This window comes from Carya illinoinensis, chromosome 13 (assembly GCF_018687715.1).
Source record: "Carya illinoinensis cultivar Pawnee chromosome 13, C.illinoinensisPawnee_v1, whole genome shotgun sequence".
NCBI lineage: Eukaryota > Viridiplantae > Streptophyta > Magnoliopsida > Fagales > Juglandaceae > Carya > Carya illinoinensis.
Genome location: NC_056764.1, coordinates 31677718 through 31690411, shown reverse-complemented (window position 1 = coordinate 31690411; position 12694 = coordinate 31677718). Strand labels below are relative to the sequence as shown.

Here is a 12694-nt window from a genome sequence, read left to right as displayed (position 1 = left end):
AATTAAATTTATGTTTTTGACCACAGAAATGCGGAAACAAAAACTTGTTTCTCCAAAATTCACTTCACAAATATAATTTTATTTTTGAGCCTCATGCATAATAAATATAGAATATAGAATATGCGAAAAAAAGAGAAAAAGAAAAAAGAAATGGAAAGTAAGAAGAATTAAAAGAAAAGAAATTACAGCATCTCCTAAAAATCTGGAAGAAGTAATTTTTAATTTCATAGTCAAAGTTAGTTGGCTAATCAAATTAGAAAAATAAAAGAAGTTTCCAAATAAAAGTCGTAGCCAACTCTTTTTCCCAATACATTTCAAATGTAAAACATTCCAAAAAGCACACGGCCACCAGCATACAGATGGTCAAAGCATCCATCCACCACCGTACGATCCATCTCAAACGGTAAATAGTTCACATACACTTTTGCAACTAGTGAACAGTGTAGCGCCCGATCATCCCTCTACGTATGAAAATATTTTACGTCTCTCTGCCCATATAAAACACATGCCCCGGCCATTCAAACCATCTTTCGTTGCCTCTTTTCCTCTCATACCACGAGATCAAGGAACGCGAACTGGTACTCTCTCTCTCTCTGATTTTAGCTTTTTTTTTGTACGGACCGGATCTGTCGGTTTGAACTTGTGTCTGTGTCATGGAAAATTTGTGGTTTTCTTTGTTCCTGCTACTGTCTCTGTTTGTTGGGAGGCTGGAGTTTCGGGTTGTTATATGTTGTAGTATAGAATCCTTATTTCGTTTTTGTTATAAACCCAGAAGAGGGCATTCGGATCTCTCTATTTTTCTCTTCTGAGTTTTCTTGTATATATCTGTTTCTTCCTTTGTCTTCCACTTTTTATATTTTTTGGCTTCACAAGTCGAAATCTTTTTCCCAGGTTAGCTTGATTAGATCTACGTATGATCGTTGCTTTTGTTGCTGTGGATCTGAGGCTCACTTTTTTGGTTTTAGACTTTGGACTGGTTTATTGACAACGCATTGCTGTGGCTTTCTGATAAATGTTTGATTGGAGATTTTCTTTTGTTTCTTGGAATTTTTAATGGCTTCCATGATTTCTTATTCTGAAAGTAAGTTTAGTTTGTATAACATCGATCTGATGTGATGGGTAATACATTTTAGCTTTGTGGATGGTCTGAATGAGCTTTTTTTAAGATTATAGATGTAAGAGATTTACTATAGTAAGATTGAGAATGATCAAGAATGCTTTTTATTTATTTATTTTAATTTTTCTTTTTTATATATATTGATTGATTGAAGTATCCAGCAGGCATATGAAATTATATGGATGATTGATTTTTTTCGTCAAATTGCTGTTAGTTTGGTTTCTTTCTTTAGAGATTCGGGTTATATTATGCTTTTCCAAATAGTTTAGACGTGCGGCCTAAGAAAAAATCAATTCGGATTTTTATATTTAGAGCACATTGTAAACTGGTTTTTCTGGGATTTCTGTGATGTTTAGGCTCAATGTTTCTATCAATGGCCGAATATGAATGAATAAGTTATTTTCATAGAGACAAAGTTGGTTTATAGGCATTCTGTGGCCCATCACTTTGCCTTATCAAGTGGTGCTTCTTTCCTTCAAGGTGAAGGTACAGGATTTGATGCGTTATGGGTGTTAGGCCGTTGGGCTGACAGATCTTCTTTGTTTATCAAAAAACAGTTGTTGTTTTGAACAGTTAGCAAACAAAAATGAGACTTGACCATAAATTCAAAATACAAAAAATAAAGTTGACCGGAACATCACTATATATATATATATATATAAATGAACTGAGAAGGAAGACCTCCATGTTTTTTAAGTAGTGACATGGCCTTCCAATGTGCATTTTGAGAAGATTTCAATTATAAATGAAAGAACATTCTATGTTCCTGAGAGCTTTTGTTGGTCTACTAACCCTTTAAGGCTGCTTTGTCGCATGAAAGGACATTTAGATTCTATGTTTCAAGCATTTTCGCATGAAACAGCTGTTTGGTAACTTTGTTTAGCATTTGGACAGAATAGAGAACCTAACTGGTGCTGTCAGCTGCTAAAAGAAAGAACTTTTCAATTTTCTGTTGCTGAGCTACTAACCGTCTTTAGCTGTATATTTTATTATCTCTTCTTCCTTCTCTTATGACTATGCATATAATGTTTGAACCATTTTACGGGTTGTGGCAGTCAGACATTCTGGATCGGTTGTTTTCTATGTTCGTCCTATCTGACCTCTATATGCTGGCATGGCTTGCAGTGGTTTCAATTGTAAGAAGAGATGGCAGACAGGCACCAGCACCCAACGGTCATGCAAAAGTTTGCTGGTCAGCTCCTGCTCAGTTCCAGTCGTTCCCAAGATGTTCAAAGACCTGCTCTGTATCAAAGGCATTTTGCATATGGAAATTACTCCAATGCAGGATTACAGTATCCCATGACTCAGGCGTGTGGGGCTACCAGCGATTTGTCATTGGTTTCTTCAGCAGCCTCACCTGTGTTTGTCCAAGCCCCCAATGAGAAGGGCTTTGCCAGCTTTGCTACTGATTTTCTTATGGGTGGAGTGTCTGCTGCGGTGTCCAAAACTGCTGCTGCTCCAATTGAGCGAGTGAAGCTCTTGATCCAGAATCAGGACGAGATGATCAAAGCTGGTCGGCTCTCTGAACCCTACAAGGGAATTGGAGATTGTTTTGGCCGAACAATAAAAGATGAGGGTTTTGTATCATTGTGGAGAGGGAACACAGCTAATGTCATCCGTTACTTCCCCACACAGGTTTGCCATTTCAGATGTTGCTAGCACTTCAGTTTAGTGATAACTATTTGATGTCATTGCAGTGTGCTTATTTCGTTAGTTTTCTTATTCTCACCCAGGCCTTGAACTTTGCTTTCAAAGATTACTTTAAGAGGCTCTTCAACTTCAAGAAAGACAAAGATGGGTACTGGAAATGGTTCGCAGGTAACTTGGCATCTGGTGGTGCTGCTGGTGCTTCTTCCCTGCTCTTTGTCTACTCTTTGGATTATGCTCGAACCCGTCTTGCAAATGATGCAAAGGCTGCAAAGAAGGGAGGAGGGAGGCAATTCAATGGCTTGGTTGATGTTTACAGGAAGACTCTCCAATCTGATGGTATTGCTGGCCTTTACCGTGGCTTCAACATTTCTTGCGTAGGCATCATTGTCTACCGTGGTTTGTACTTTGGAATGTATGACTCTTTGAAGCCAGTTGTCTTGACTGGAAAGTTGCAGGTTGGTGGATTACAGTATAGAATTATTGCAACTCCGGCTCTTGTAACATTAATGAGTCATCGTATTTTATGTCAAACTATTTGATTTGGCATTATCCTACCATGTTTTCAACTTTAAATTGTTGTTATACTTGGCGGTGAGCAGTTTTATCTCATATATTTTCTGGATGATTTCAGGATAGTTTCTTCGCTAGCTTTGCTCTTGGTTGGGTAATCACGAATGGTGCTGGCCTTGCATCGTATCCAATTGACACTGTCCGTAGAAGAATGATGATGACATCTGGTGAAGCTGTCAAGTATAAGAGTTCCTTTGATGCATTTTCTCAAATCCTCAAGAATGAGGGTCCCAAATCTCTCTTTAAGGGAGCTGGTGCAAATATACTCCGTGCTGTTGCTGGTGCTGGTGTGCTTGCAGGTTATGACAAGCTTCAGGTGATCCTCTTAGGTAAGAAGTATGGTTCTGGTGGGGCATAATTAAGTGAACGAAGAGAATCTCCACCTCATATTGCAGCTTTAGATGTTGATGAAAATCTTTCTGATTTCAGTTTGATAGGAGCCATATTTCAACTCACTTGAATAACTTAGTTTTAGGGGAGTTTTACTCCCAGAGGTTATTTCCTTCTTGAATGAGTTTTGTTTCCATTGTCCTTGGTTGTCAAAGTGGTCTCAATTTCACTTTGTTGGTTTTTGATTCGTACGCAATTATAATTTGCTCCGTTTCGATTTATTACCAATTTAAAATTTGGGAGAAGCTTTTGCTGAACATTGATGATCATTGTTTCCATATTATTTGTGTACTAAACATAATTTGAATAAATTTCATTAACTCCAGCAATTCAATCCAGGGTTTTGTTTGACCCTAGATTGTTATTTGGTCTGGAATTATATGTATGCTTATGTCAAACAGTAGGACACAAGGGTTGTAATGCAGATTTGAATCATCACAAAGTCTAAAATAATGACGGGCACAAGAGTCTGAACAGGTGTGACAGTTGTGACTTTGTGTTGCTGAAGTGTAGCTAAACAAGATAAACCTAGAATTGAAATGGACGTGTTTTAATTAAATATTAAAAACTAAATTTCAATTCATCAAGACATACGCAATGCTAGCAGAAAAATGTGAGACTTTTATGCTCTAACCTCACAGGTCTAAACAGGATTGATGTTGTCTTGCCAAAATATTCCTACATTTCAAATATAAATAGCCTCAGATAATCAATGTACTGAACGTTCACTGAATTCCCCCTCCCTATCTTTGCATGTGCCTATGCACTGCACAAGTGGGAAGGAATTAGGGGCATACATGAAGCAAAACATCAGAGGCCAGTCACTTGTTCCCAGCATTTAATTCATGTTCGTAACGCTTTGAGCTTTAACTTATAAAAGCAGATATCTGCTAATCATTAGAATCACAGTGCATAGATTGAGAAATAAGTCGTTTAAATTCCACTTATGTTATATGATCGTAGGAAAAAATAACATCACAGGAAAGAAAGGATCCTGACATCTTCTAAGCAGCCTCTGTATCATTTACATCCAACTAACTAAAAACATCGCAGTACTGAAAATTTTTGTTGGGGTACAATCATCATACATAGGAAATATGAAACAAAATGCTAGACCCAAACAAAGTCTATTGTAGGGAATGGTATACGCGGATGCAGAAATCACTCCATTTTGATTCTTGGATCATCCAACAGCCAATGGTATGATCTCTTGTTTTGGATGAGGGAGTTCATTTCTTCCAGCTGTTTGTTTTCTTCCATCCCCACCTGCTTCCTACTACTACAAGTCTCCTCCTCTCCTTTGCCCTGGCCACATCCTCCATACTTCCATATCCACCTCCTCCACCATCCAAGACAGCTCTGAATTAACCAGAAGAACAGAAAGCTAGGAGGAAGGAAAAAGTAGAATATGGACTCAGGAATAAGGGAAATGTATTGGTAAGAAAAGGAAGTTGGTCACAACGGTTCCTGTAACTATCGCGGACACTAACGACACAGTATTGAATCTATGGGGCCACCTTTTTGATGGACCGCATTGAACCCAGAAAAACTTGCCTGTATGAAAATTACAGAGAGACCAATATGAAATGTACAGAAAGAAATACTCTGCGCATGTATGAAAAGTACAAAATTCTGTACAAACTCTGCCCATATATGAAAAGTACCGAAAGGGTCCTATTACTCAGTACTGCTTGTCAGCTTCAGGTGCGTCCGTGCTACAGTTACACAGTTCACTGCTGAAGGCCTTTGCACCCTCTAGCCTCGTGTTTACGGGAACCAAAATCTCAACCATGGACAGCACCTGGAAAGCAATTGAAGTACCACAGCTCTGCAAACTCATTATCCTTAATTAAGGCAAGAAATTTGGGAGCTACAAATGTACGGAAATGCCAGTATGAGACTTGGAGCATTAGAGTTCTTTACAGAATCTTTCTGAATCAGATCCAGTAGGCATGCCTGGAGAGGAAGGATTTACCCCGCACAAATAAACACAATAGGCCAACAAGAAGCCGAAAAAATTCAAGAAAACATCCTAAAGAAGCAAATAAAAACTTATAAGAATGACTAACAAGGGAACGGTGATTGACCGATAGTCGTGAACTAGCTGCGTAAGTTTGTGCTCCCTCTGCCTCATGGCAGCAACAGTCACCAGGCTTATGGCTTCAAGTTTGCAGAGCTGTAACACTAGGCATAGTGAGATCAAAAGCTACAAACAAAGGGAGTAATTTCGAATATAATAGTACATTAAGAAACATCGTACACCCAACAGCTATAGGGAAGGGGAGCATGACATTTCAAGAATGGGCAACGCTACTCTGCCGCCCATTGCAATTGTTTTTAAATTTTTTTTTTCATTTTTTAAATATATTTAAATATTTTTAAAAAATAAAAAAATATACCAACATACTTAAAATCACTTTTTTAATCACTAAATATAAAAAAGAAAATTATTATTATTATTATTATTTTTTAGACTAGCAATTCACTATGGCGGTCAACTTGGGACGGCATACCAGCTTTAATCTTCAAGAATATATCTTCAAATAAATATGTTAACTGGCTTCACTGGAGAAGGTTGTGCACATCTAGAGATAGCCGTTCTTTTTAAGAAAAAGGAATGCCATTTTTTGTGAAATTACAGCGACTTATTCCAAAAGCTTAATAGAATATATAGATTTTATTATTTATTTGATATTTAAACATTCTTCTCCACGTGTGGACTAAATTTTTCTTCAATTAGTGGCTTAATATGTGAAATATTTAATTAAATAAAATAGTATAGAGTCAAGGTTTAAACTTATAATCTTTACTTTAATATAATGTGAAATCACTAGTCACTTGTCTCAAATATTTAAGTTGATGAAAATAAGTACATTTTATTATTTATTTTATATCTTTAACATTTTTACATCAGATTCTGAATTAGCTTGTTACAAAAGACTACTGGTGATATCAATTTCAACTGTAATGCTAGCCATCCGTCCAACTCAAGCGGCTACTTGAAACTTCATCGAGCATACCCTGAGGTTCGTTCCCTGACCGATCTTCTTCAAGAAATGCTTTCTCCGCATTCATTCATATGGATATATATATATATATATATAAATAATACTATATACAGTCATTTTTACATACTCTTTACGTACTTTACTAATGTGATTGACTGCATTAATTTTTTTTAATACACAATTAATTATATTTGTGGAGTGAATAAAAAAGTATGCAAAAATGACTGTATATAAATTATATATATATATATATATATAGAGAGAGAGAGAGAGAGAGAGAGAGAGAGAGAGAGAGAGAGAGAGAGATGGAATCAAAGGCTGGACAAGTAGAGAAGTGATGGGTAATGCGAATCAGGTATTGCATAAAAAAATGTATTGGAATATTTTCTGGCATACACTCCACCACATAGATGGAAAACTATGCGATGTGCAAGAAGGGCCAAGTCTCAACAACACAGGTCTCTGTACAGCAAGCTTGCAGCTTTACTTTTGGTGCCTCTCATTCCTTCTATCCCTTCTGTTTTCTCATGCAGTGGGAAAAAACAATGCAGATTGGATTTTGATAGAACGTGCTTCTAAATTCTAAATTCTAAATTCTAAATTTTCCACACAGAACCTTACCTACCCTCCTCATTGACTTTTTTCAGCTTCTTTAGTCACAGATTGCACGCATATGCAGAAAGTAACAAGGGCATCAACAAAAGATATTAGTTTTTGGCATCCGTCAGTACCATGCAAGTCTTAGACTCATCTTTCAGCGATGAGAGCTCAATTGCTAACAATGGGACGCTCGGGGCATTGGCCTCAGCTGCTTTCTGCTGTACTATTTTGCCTCATAGCCACAACTGTGGTTGCCAAAAATGAGCCTTACGTTTATGCCTCACCACCACCGCCGCCATTGCCGCCAAAGCATGAAGGGCACCCACCATATCATTACAAGTCACCTCCTCCCCTCACTACAACAAAAGCCACTATTTCCCGCGACTTAATATCGCGGCAAAAGTCTAAAAGTCGCTGCAAATACTAATTTGTGGCTACTCTGTACCCGCCGGTATTGTGCCGCAATTGTTGAGTGAGAAAAAGATGTTTTCGGCGTGGGTTATCGTGGTCGGAAATAATATTTTTAGCCGCGACAAATTGTGGCCGCTAATGATCTAATAGTGCGCCGGAAAAGTGTTTTGCATAGCCTGTTAATTTAAAATGAAATTGAGTTTTTGCTGCGATAAATAGTCGCCGCAAAAAGTACTATGATTCGCCACAAAAGTCTTCCATGCTGCATTTCCGTGATTTACAATTTACCATGTCAGCCTCTTATTTTTTTAAACATATGTAGTCCCCCATTAGATACAATATCCAACGCATGTAATAGATTAACATATTATCTAATAAGTATATAATATCATGAATTAATCGTTTACATGATATAGATATTTGAAATACCCCCAACATGTATCGGTATATCATTCATTCATAAAAAAAGGTGCTATTTGAAATTCACCCCAATATGCCACATTAATATATCAATGTAAGTTTACATGTATACTCCTCATATTTATTGTATAATAAGGATTTCCTTAGCAAGTCTTGATCATCATGGAAGCTGCCTTCTTCATCTCAAAACCTAAAGGTATACCTCTTCATCTGAAAACTGGAAACCTCCTTCATTGATCTCAAAGCTGCAAAAATTTAGATTCACAAATTTTTCTTTAGTTTCCAAAACCCAACAGAAATTTAAATTGCAACTACAAAATTAGGAAACCTAAAAACTATTATAAACCAAAAGAAAATGGGTGCATGCATGTAAGTCATATTATAAACCAAAAGAAACCTCCTTCATTGATCTCAAAGCTACAAAATTGGGAAAAAGATCCTTTAAAGAATCATTCCATTCCACCCATATTCTGGTCATATAAAAGAAAAAATTTGTGGATGATATGATTTTTATATTAATGTGGAAGATCGAAGGTGTTGTTCCTTAATTTTTGTGATTATATATTTTCAACTATTTATTAACTAGTTGAATCAAGATGCACTTTTTGTAGTCACCACAGTACATAGAATATGGGAATGTAAATTTAAGCACTTGGAAACTAGAGATTGATATCACCATAGTACATCATTATATATACTGAACTGCATATCATTATATATTAGAAACTGCACAAGGTACCTAGTTCTCCAACATATACACACAGCTAAACTTATAGTAGCATAATGTCATTTGGGAATTAAATAGTACAGTTGATGAGGTAAGCACAATTAACGAGAACTATTTGCTAATTTGCCACTGGTGAAAAGATCAGACCGTAAACATTAACATTTCAAACCGTAATTGCCGTTAATTTTAAATCTTGTTTCTATTACTGGAATCTCCAGTAGCTAAATTTGTCTCACATCACACGTACGAATCTCCATTGTTGTGTTTTGTGTGGTTCTTGGCAAACACTCCAAGAAAATTATCTCAAAATGTGCACTTGTGTGTGGTTTCCTAAAATCAGCTATAAACATGCTGGAATTAAACGAGTAATCCAAGACACTTAACTAGAATTATCTCAAAATGTTTGCCAGAGTTCCCCACCACAAAGATGCGTTCAACCTTGGTGATCTCATATCTCAACTTGAGAAACGCCTGCAGGCAAATCGAGAGAAGGACAAAACAGGAATAAAGTCAATAGAGGAGTTTTGAAGACTTAATTAATATTGACAATGATATTATGAGATAAGAAAATTAAGAAAGGGGGTAGTGAAGGTGAAGGAGTCAGGCTAGTTATAAGAAAATCAAACTGATGAAAGTAATGATTAAAACATGTTATATGAATGGATTAGATCTGAATTCCATCCCCAGACTGTGATTCGCATAAAAGAAAACCAACAATCAAGCATAACACAATACTAAAATAGAACATTATGCATATTTGTGGTTTGTAGTACACACATGCAATAGACAGAAACAGGGCACAAAAAATTAAGGAATTCACCCACTGGTAACTATGGAAGCAGAACCCAGCCATAATTGATCTCACACAGTTCTTTAACATTTAAACCTTTATTTTCTGAGGAAAAAGAAAATAAACTGATCTCACAAGCCTACAACTAAATCCCAACCAACATCACTTCAATATCTAGTACCAATTCCTATCATTCCACTCCAATCTTCCATATACACAACTTAAATTCATAAAAGATACTAGCATACTTGTTGCACATATACATCAATCCAACACAATTACAATTCACAAAGACTAATAAGCTTCTTTCACACAAACATGCATACTCAATCCATACATCACTTCCATATAATTTATCATACCCAACATATTTATGCAAAAATCTGTCCAATTGTTGGACTTCATGGTTCTCATGTACATTCAAATTCATAAACCATTGCATTTAAATAAAATCTTACCAACTCTTCAACTAAATAAATATGCGCCCATAAACTAAACCCATTACACAAATTATGATCATATAAACCTCATATTACTTTCAAAATGCATAAAATCTGTCCATCCAACACTTAAAATACTTTACTCAATATATAAGCCTCTTGGCAATACCTACAACACACATACTCAATACAAAAGTCCAACTAAACTCCACATAGAACAACCAACACAACCCCATACTTCACAATCTCTATGCTTCACTTACAACTCCTTTAATATTTGGATATCTCTTCTATTTTCTTTGAAATCATAGAAATCATCAAGTAGATCACCCATTTTTGTTCTTTGTGCAGGACCTATTTTTGTGAACACCATGTTGTTCATATAAGGTGACGAATTGCCTTCAAATTACTCCAACAATTAATTTATAACAACAACAACAGCAGTATTAGTCTCAACTATAACTGCTCTTCTAATAATTTGACTAGATATGTGAAGTTCAGGGGCCAAAGTAAGCAGGTTTGTGCTTCAATCAAACATTCTCTTCAATCTACAAACTCACAAAATCCATATAAATTTCCTGTAAACAAAGGGTTAAACTGCTTAGAAGTCCTTCGGTAAAACATAAAGAGTAATGACTGACAACTTCTATATATCAATGGCAAACAAGTTTCTAGAACCAGCAGTTTATACAAAGATGATTACCAAACCATAAAACGAAATGAAAATTAATACAAAGATTGTTCAAACTTAAAAAATAACTCTACCAAATGGCCCTTAAATTAGCTCATTCCAGAATTACATTACCAAATCTTGAATATGGTGTACAATGCAGCCATCTCTGTGTCATTTATGCATAGACTGAGAGTGAAGCTTCAATGTTGGTGAACGAACACATTCCATCTCTTTATAGCAATCTTCCTAAACATATTCTAGAATCAGTTTTGCAACTGAGTTTGGCTTTTCCACATGAGGAACCACACATGCACCGCAGTACTCAAACCACTAAATTAGGTTGGAAAAACAGCCTAAACTGGTTATTACAAACCCCAAAATCGAAAATCCCTTGATTACAATCATAATTAACTAGTTATTAAACATTTTTGGTAGCCAACGAAAAGAAAATCAAAGAGAAAAGGGTGAGAAATGGACTCCATGACAGTGACAGATCGAGAAATATTAAGCTACAATCCGAGAGAGAGAGAGAGAGAGAGAGAGAGAGAGAGAGAGAGAGAGAGAGAGAGAGAGAGAGAGAGAGAGAGAGAGAGAGAGAGCATGAGAAACTGACCGGCGTCGATGAGAAGACAGCGGCGAGAAGACGGTGTTGGTGGCGACAGCGGAAATTTGTGAGGATGTTAAACCTCAGAGAGAGAAAGAGCGAGATAAAGAGAGGGTGAAAGTGGGGAAATCAGGGGAGGGGGGATTTAAATTGCTTATTACCGCGACTCCAAGTCACTGTAATAAGTCAATTTAAGCGGCGACTGAAATTGAGGCAAATTTGGGTCGCTATATTAAGTTATTAAGACGAGAAATTTGACTAGACTATTTGCGGCGACCAATACTCGCACGAAAAAGTATTTAATTTCGGTCTGAAATAAAAATGTGATTATTTCTGGCGATTTTAGTGTCGCAAGAAATAAAAATAGCCCAATCTAGTCTTTTTTTTTGTAGTGCCTGCCACCTTCTCCATCACCACCACCTCCTACTTATGTGTATAAATCACCCCCACTCCCGCCACCATCTCCATTGCTTCCTCCTCCATACATTTACTAGTCTCCAGCCCCTCCATCTCCCTCTCCACCTCCACCCTATGTGTATAAATCACCACTGCCTCCACAGCCGTTGCCCTCACCACCCTATGTTTGTAAGTCTCCGCTGCCTCCTTCACCATCCCCTCCACCACCTTTCATTTACAAGTCTCCTCCTCCACCATCGCCATCACCTCCTCCACCTTATATTTATAAATCTACACCTCTCCCATCTCCCTCACCTCCTCCTCTATATGTCTACAAGTCACCACCACCACCACCTCCATCACCACCACCACCATCTCCATCACCTCCGCCTCCATATGTTCACAAGTCCCCTCCACCTCCTTCACCATCACCTCCTCCTCCGCATGTCTACAAGTCTCCACCACCATCTTCACCATCTCCTCCACCTCCCTATGTTTATAAATCTCCACCACCATCATCTCCATCACCTCCACCTCCATATGTCTACAAATCGCCACTGCCTCCATCACCATCACCTCCTCCTTCGTATGTCTATAAGTCTCCACCACCACCTTCACCATTTCCTCAACCTCCTAATGTTTGTAAATCTCCACCACCACCATCTCCATCACCTCCTCCTCCATATCTCTACACGTCTCCACCACCGCCCTCACCGTCCCCTCCACCTCCTTACATTTACACACCACCACCACCACCATCTCCATCACCTCCTCCTCCCTATATCTACAAGTTTCCACCACCACCCTCACTATCTCATCCACCTTCTTACATTTAAAAATCCCCACCACCACCATCTTCATCACCTCTGCCTCCATATGTTTACAAGTCTCCTCTATC

At 37.5% G+C, this 12694-nt stretch overlaps 2 protein-coding genes and 1 long non-coding RNA gene across 5 annotated transcripts; 2 read left to right on the top strand and 1 right to left on the bottom strand.

Annotated features, from left to right (window-relative positions):
• Positions 1 to 419: 419 nt before the first annotated feature.
• Positions 420 to 3984, top strand: LOC122292906 (ADP,ATP carrier protein, mitochondrial). 2 transcript variants are annotated; one of them, XM_043101464.1, is made up of 4 exons: positions 420 to 578; positions 2243 to 2752; positions 2851 to 3222; positions 3399 to 3984. In XM_043101464.1, the coding sequence occupies exons 2-4, from the start codon at positions 2264 to 2266 to the stop codon at positions 3693 to 3695; spliced, it is 1158 nt and encodes a 385-aa protein (XP_042957398.1). In that variant the 5' UTR covers positions 420 to 578; positions 2243 to 2263; the 3' UTR covers positions 3696 to 3984. The 2 variants fall into 2 exon arrangements, with proteins under 2 accessions (XP_042957398.1, XP_042957399.1); XM_043101465.1 differs by lacking the exon at positions 420 to 578 and adding an exon at positions 714 to 891.
• Positions 3985 to 8113: 4129 nt separating this feature from the next.
• LOC122291478 lies at positions 8114 to 11601 on the bottom strand. 2 transcript variants are annotated; one of them, XR_006236640.1, is made up of 2 exons: positions 9714 to 11315; positions 8114 to 9364 (listed from the first exon to the last, which is right to left on the bottom strand). It is a non-coding gene; the product is annotated as an uncharacterized LOC122291478 (long non-coding RNA). The 2 variants fall into 2 exon arrangements; XR_006236639.1 differs by lacking the exon at positions 9714 to 11315 and adding an exon at positions 11410 to 11601 and having other exon boundaries at positions 8138 to 9364.
• Positions 11602 to 11829: 228 nt separating this feature from the next.
• On the top strand, positions 11830 to 12694 carry LOC122291162 (extensin-2-like). The gene is made up of 2 exons (XM_043098803.1): positions 11830 to 11833; positions 11902 to 12694. Exons 1-2 carry the CDS (start codon positions 11830 to 11832, stop codon positions 12630 to 12632), a joined length of 735 nt encoding a protein of 244 aa, XP_042954737.1. The 3' UTR covers positions 12633 to 12694.

Coding starts and splice junctions, on each gene's coding strand:
- LOC122292906 (XM_043101464.1), top strand. CDS start 2,264: ATGGCAGACAGGCACCAGCACCCAACGGTCATGCAAAAGTTTGCTGGT. Junction 2,753..2,850: donor TCCGTTACTTCCCCACACAG/GTTTGCCATTTC, acceptor ATTCTCACCCAG/GCCTTGAACTTTGCTTTCAA. Junction 3,223..3,398: donor TCTTGACTGGAAAGTTGCAG/GTTGGTGGATTA, acceptor GGATGATTTCAG/GATAGTTTCTTCGCTAGCTT.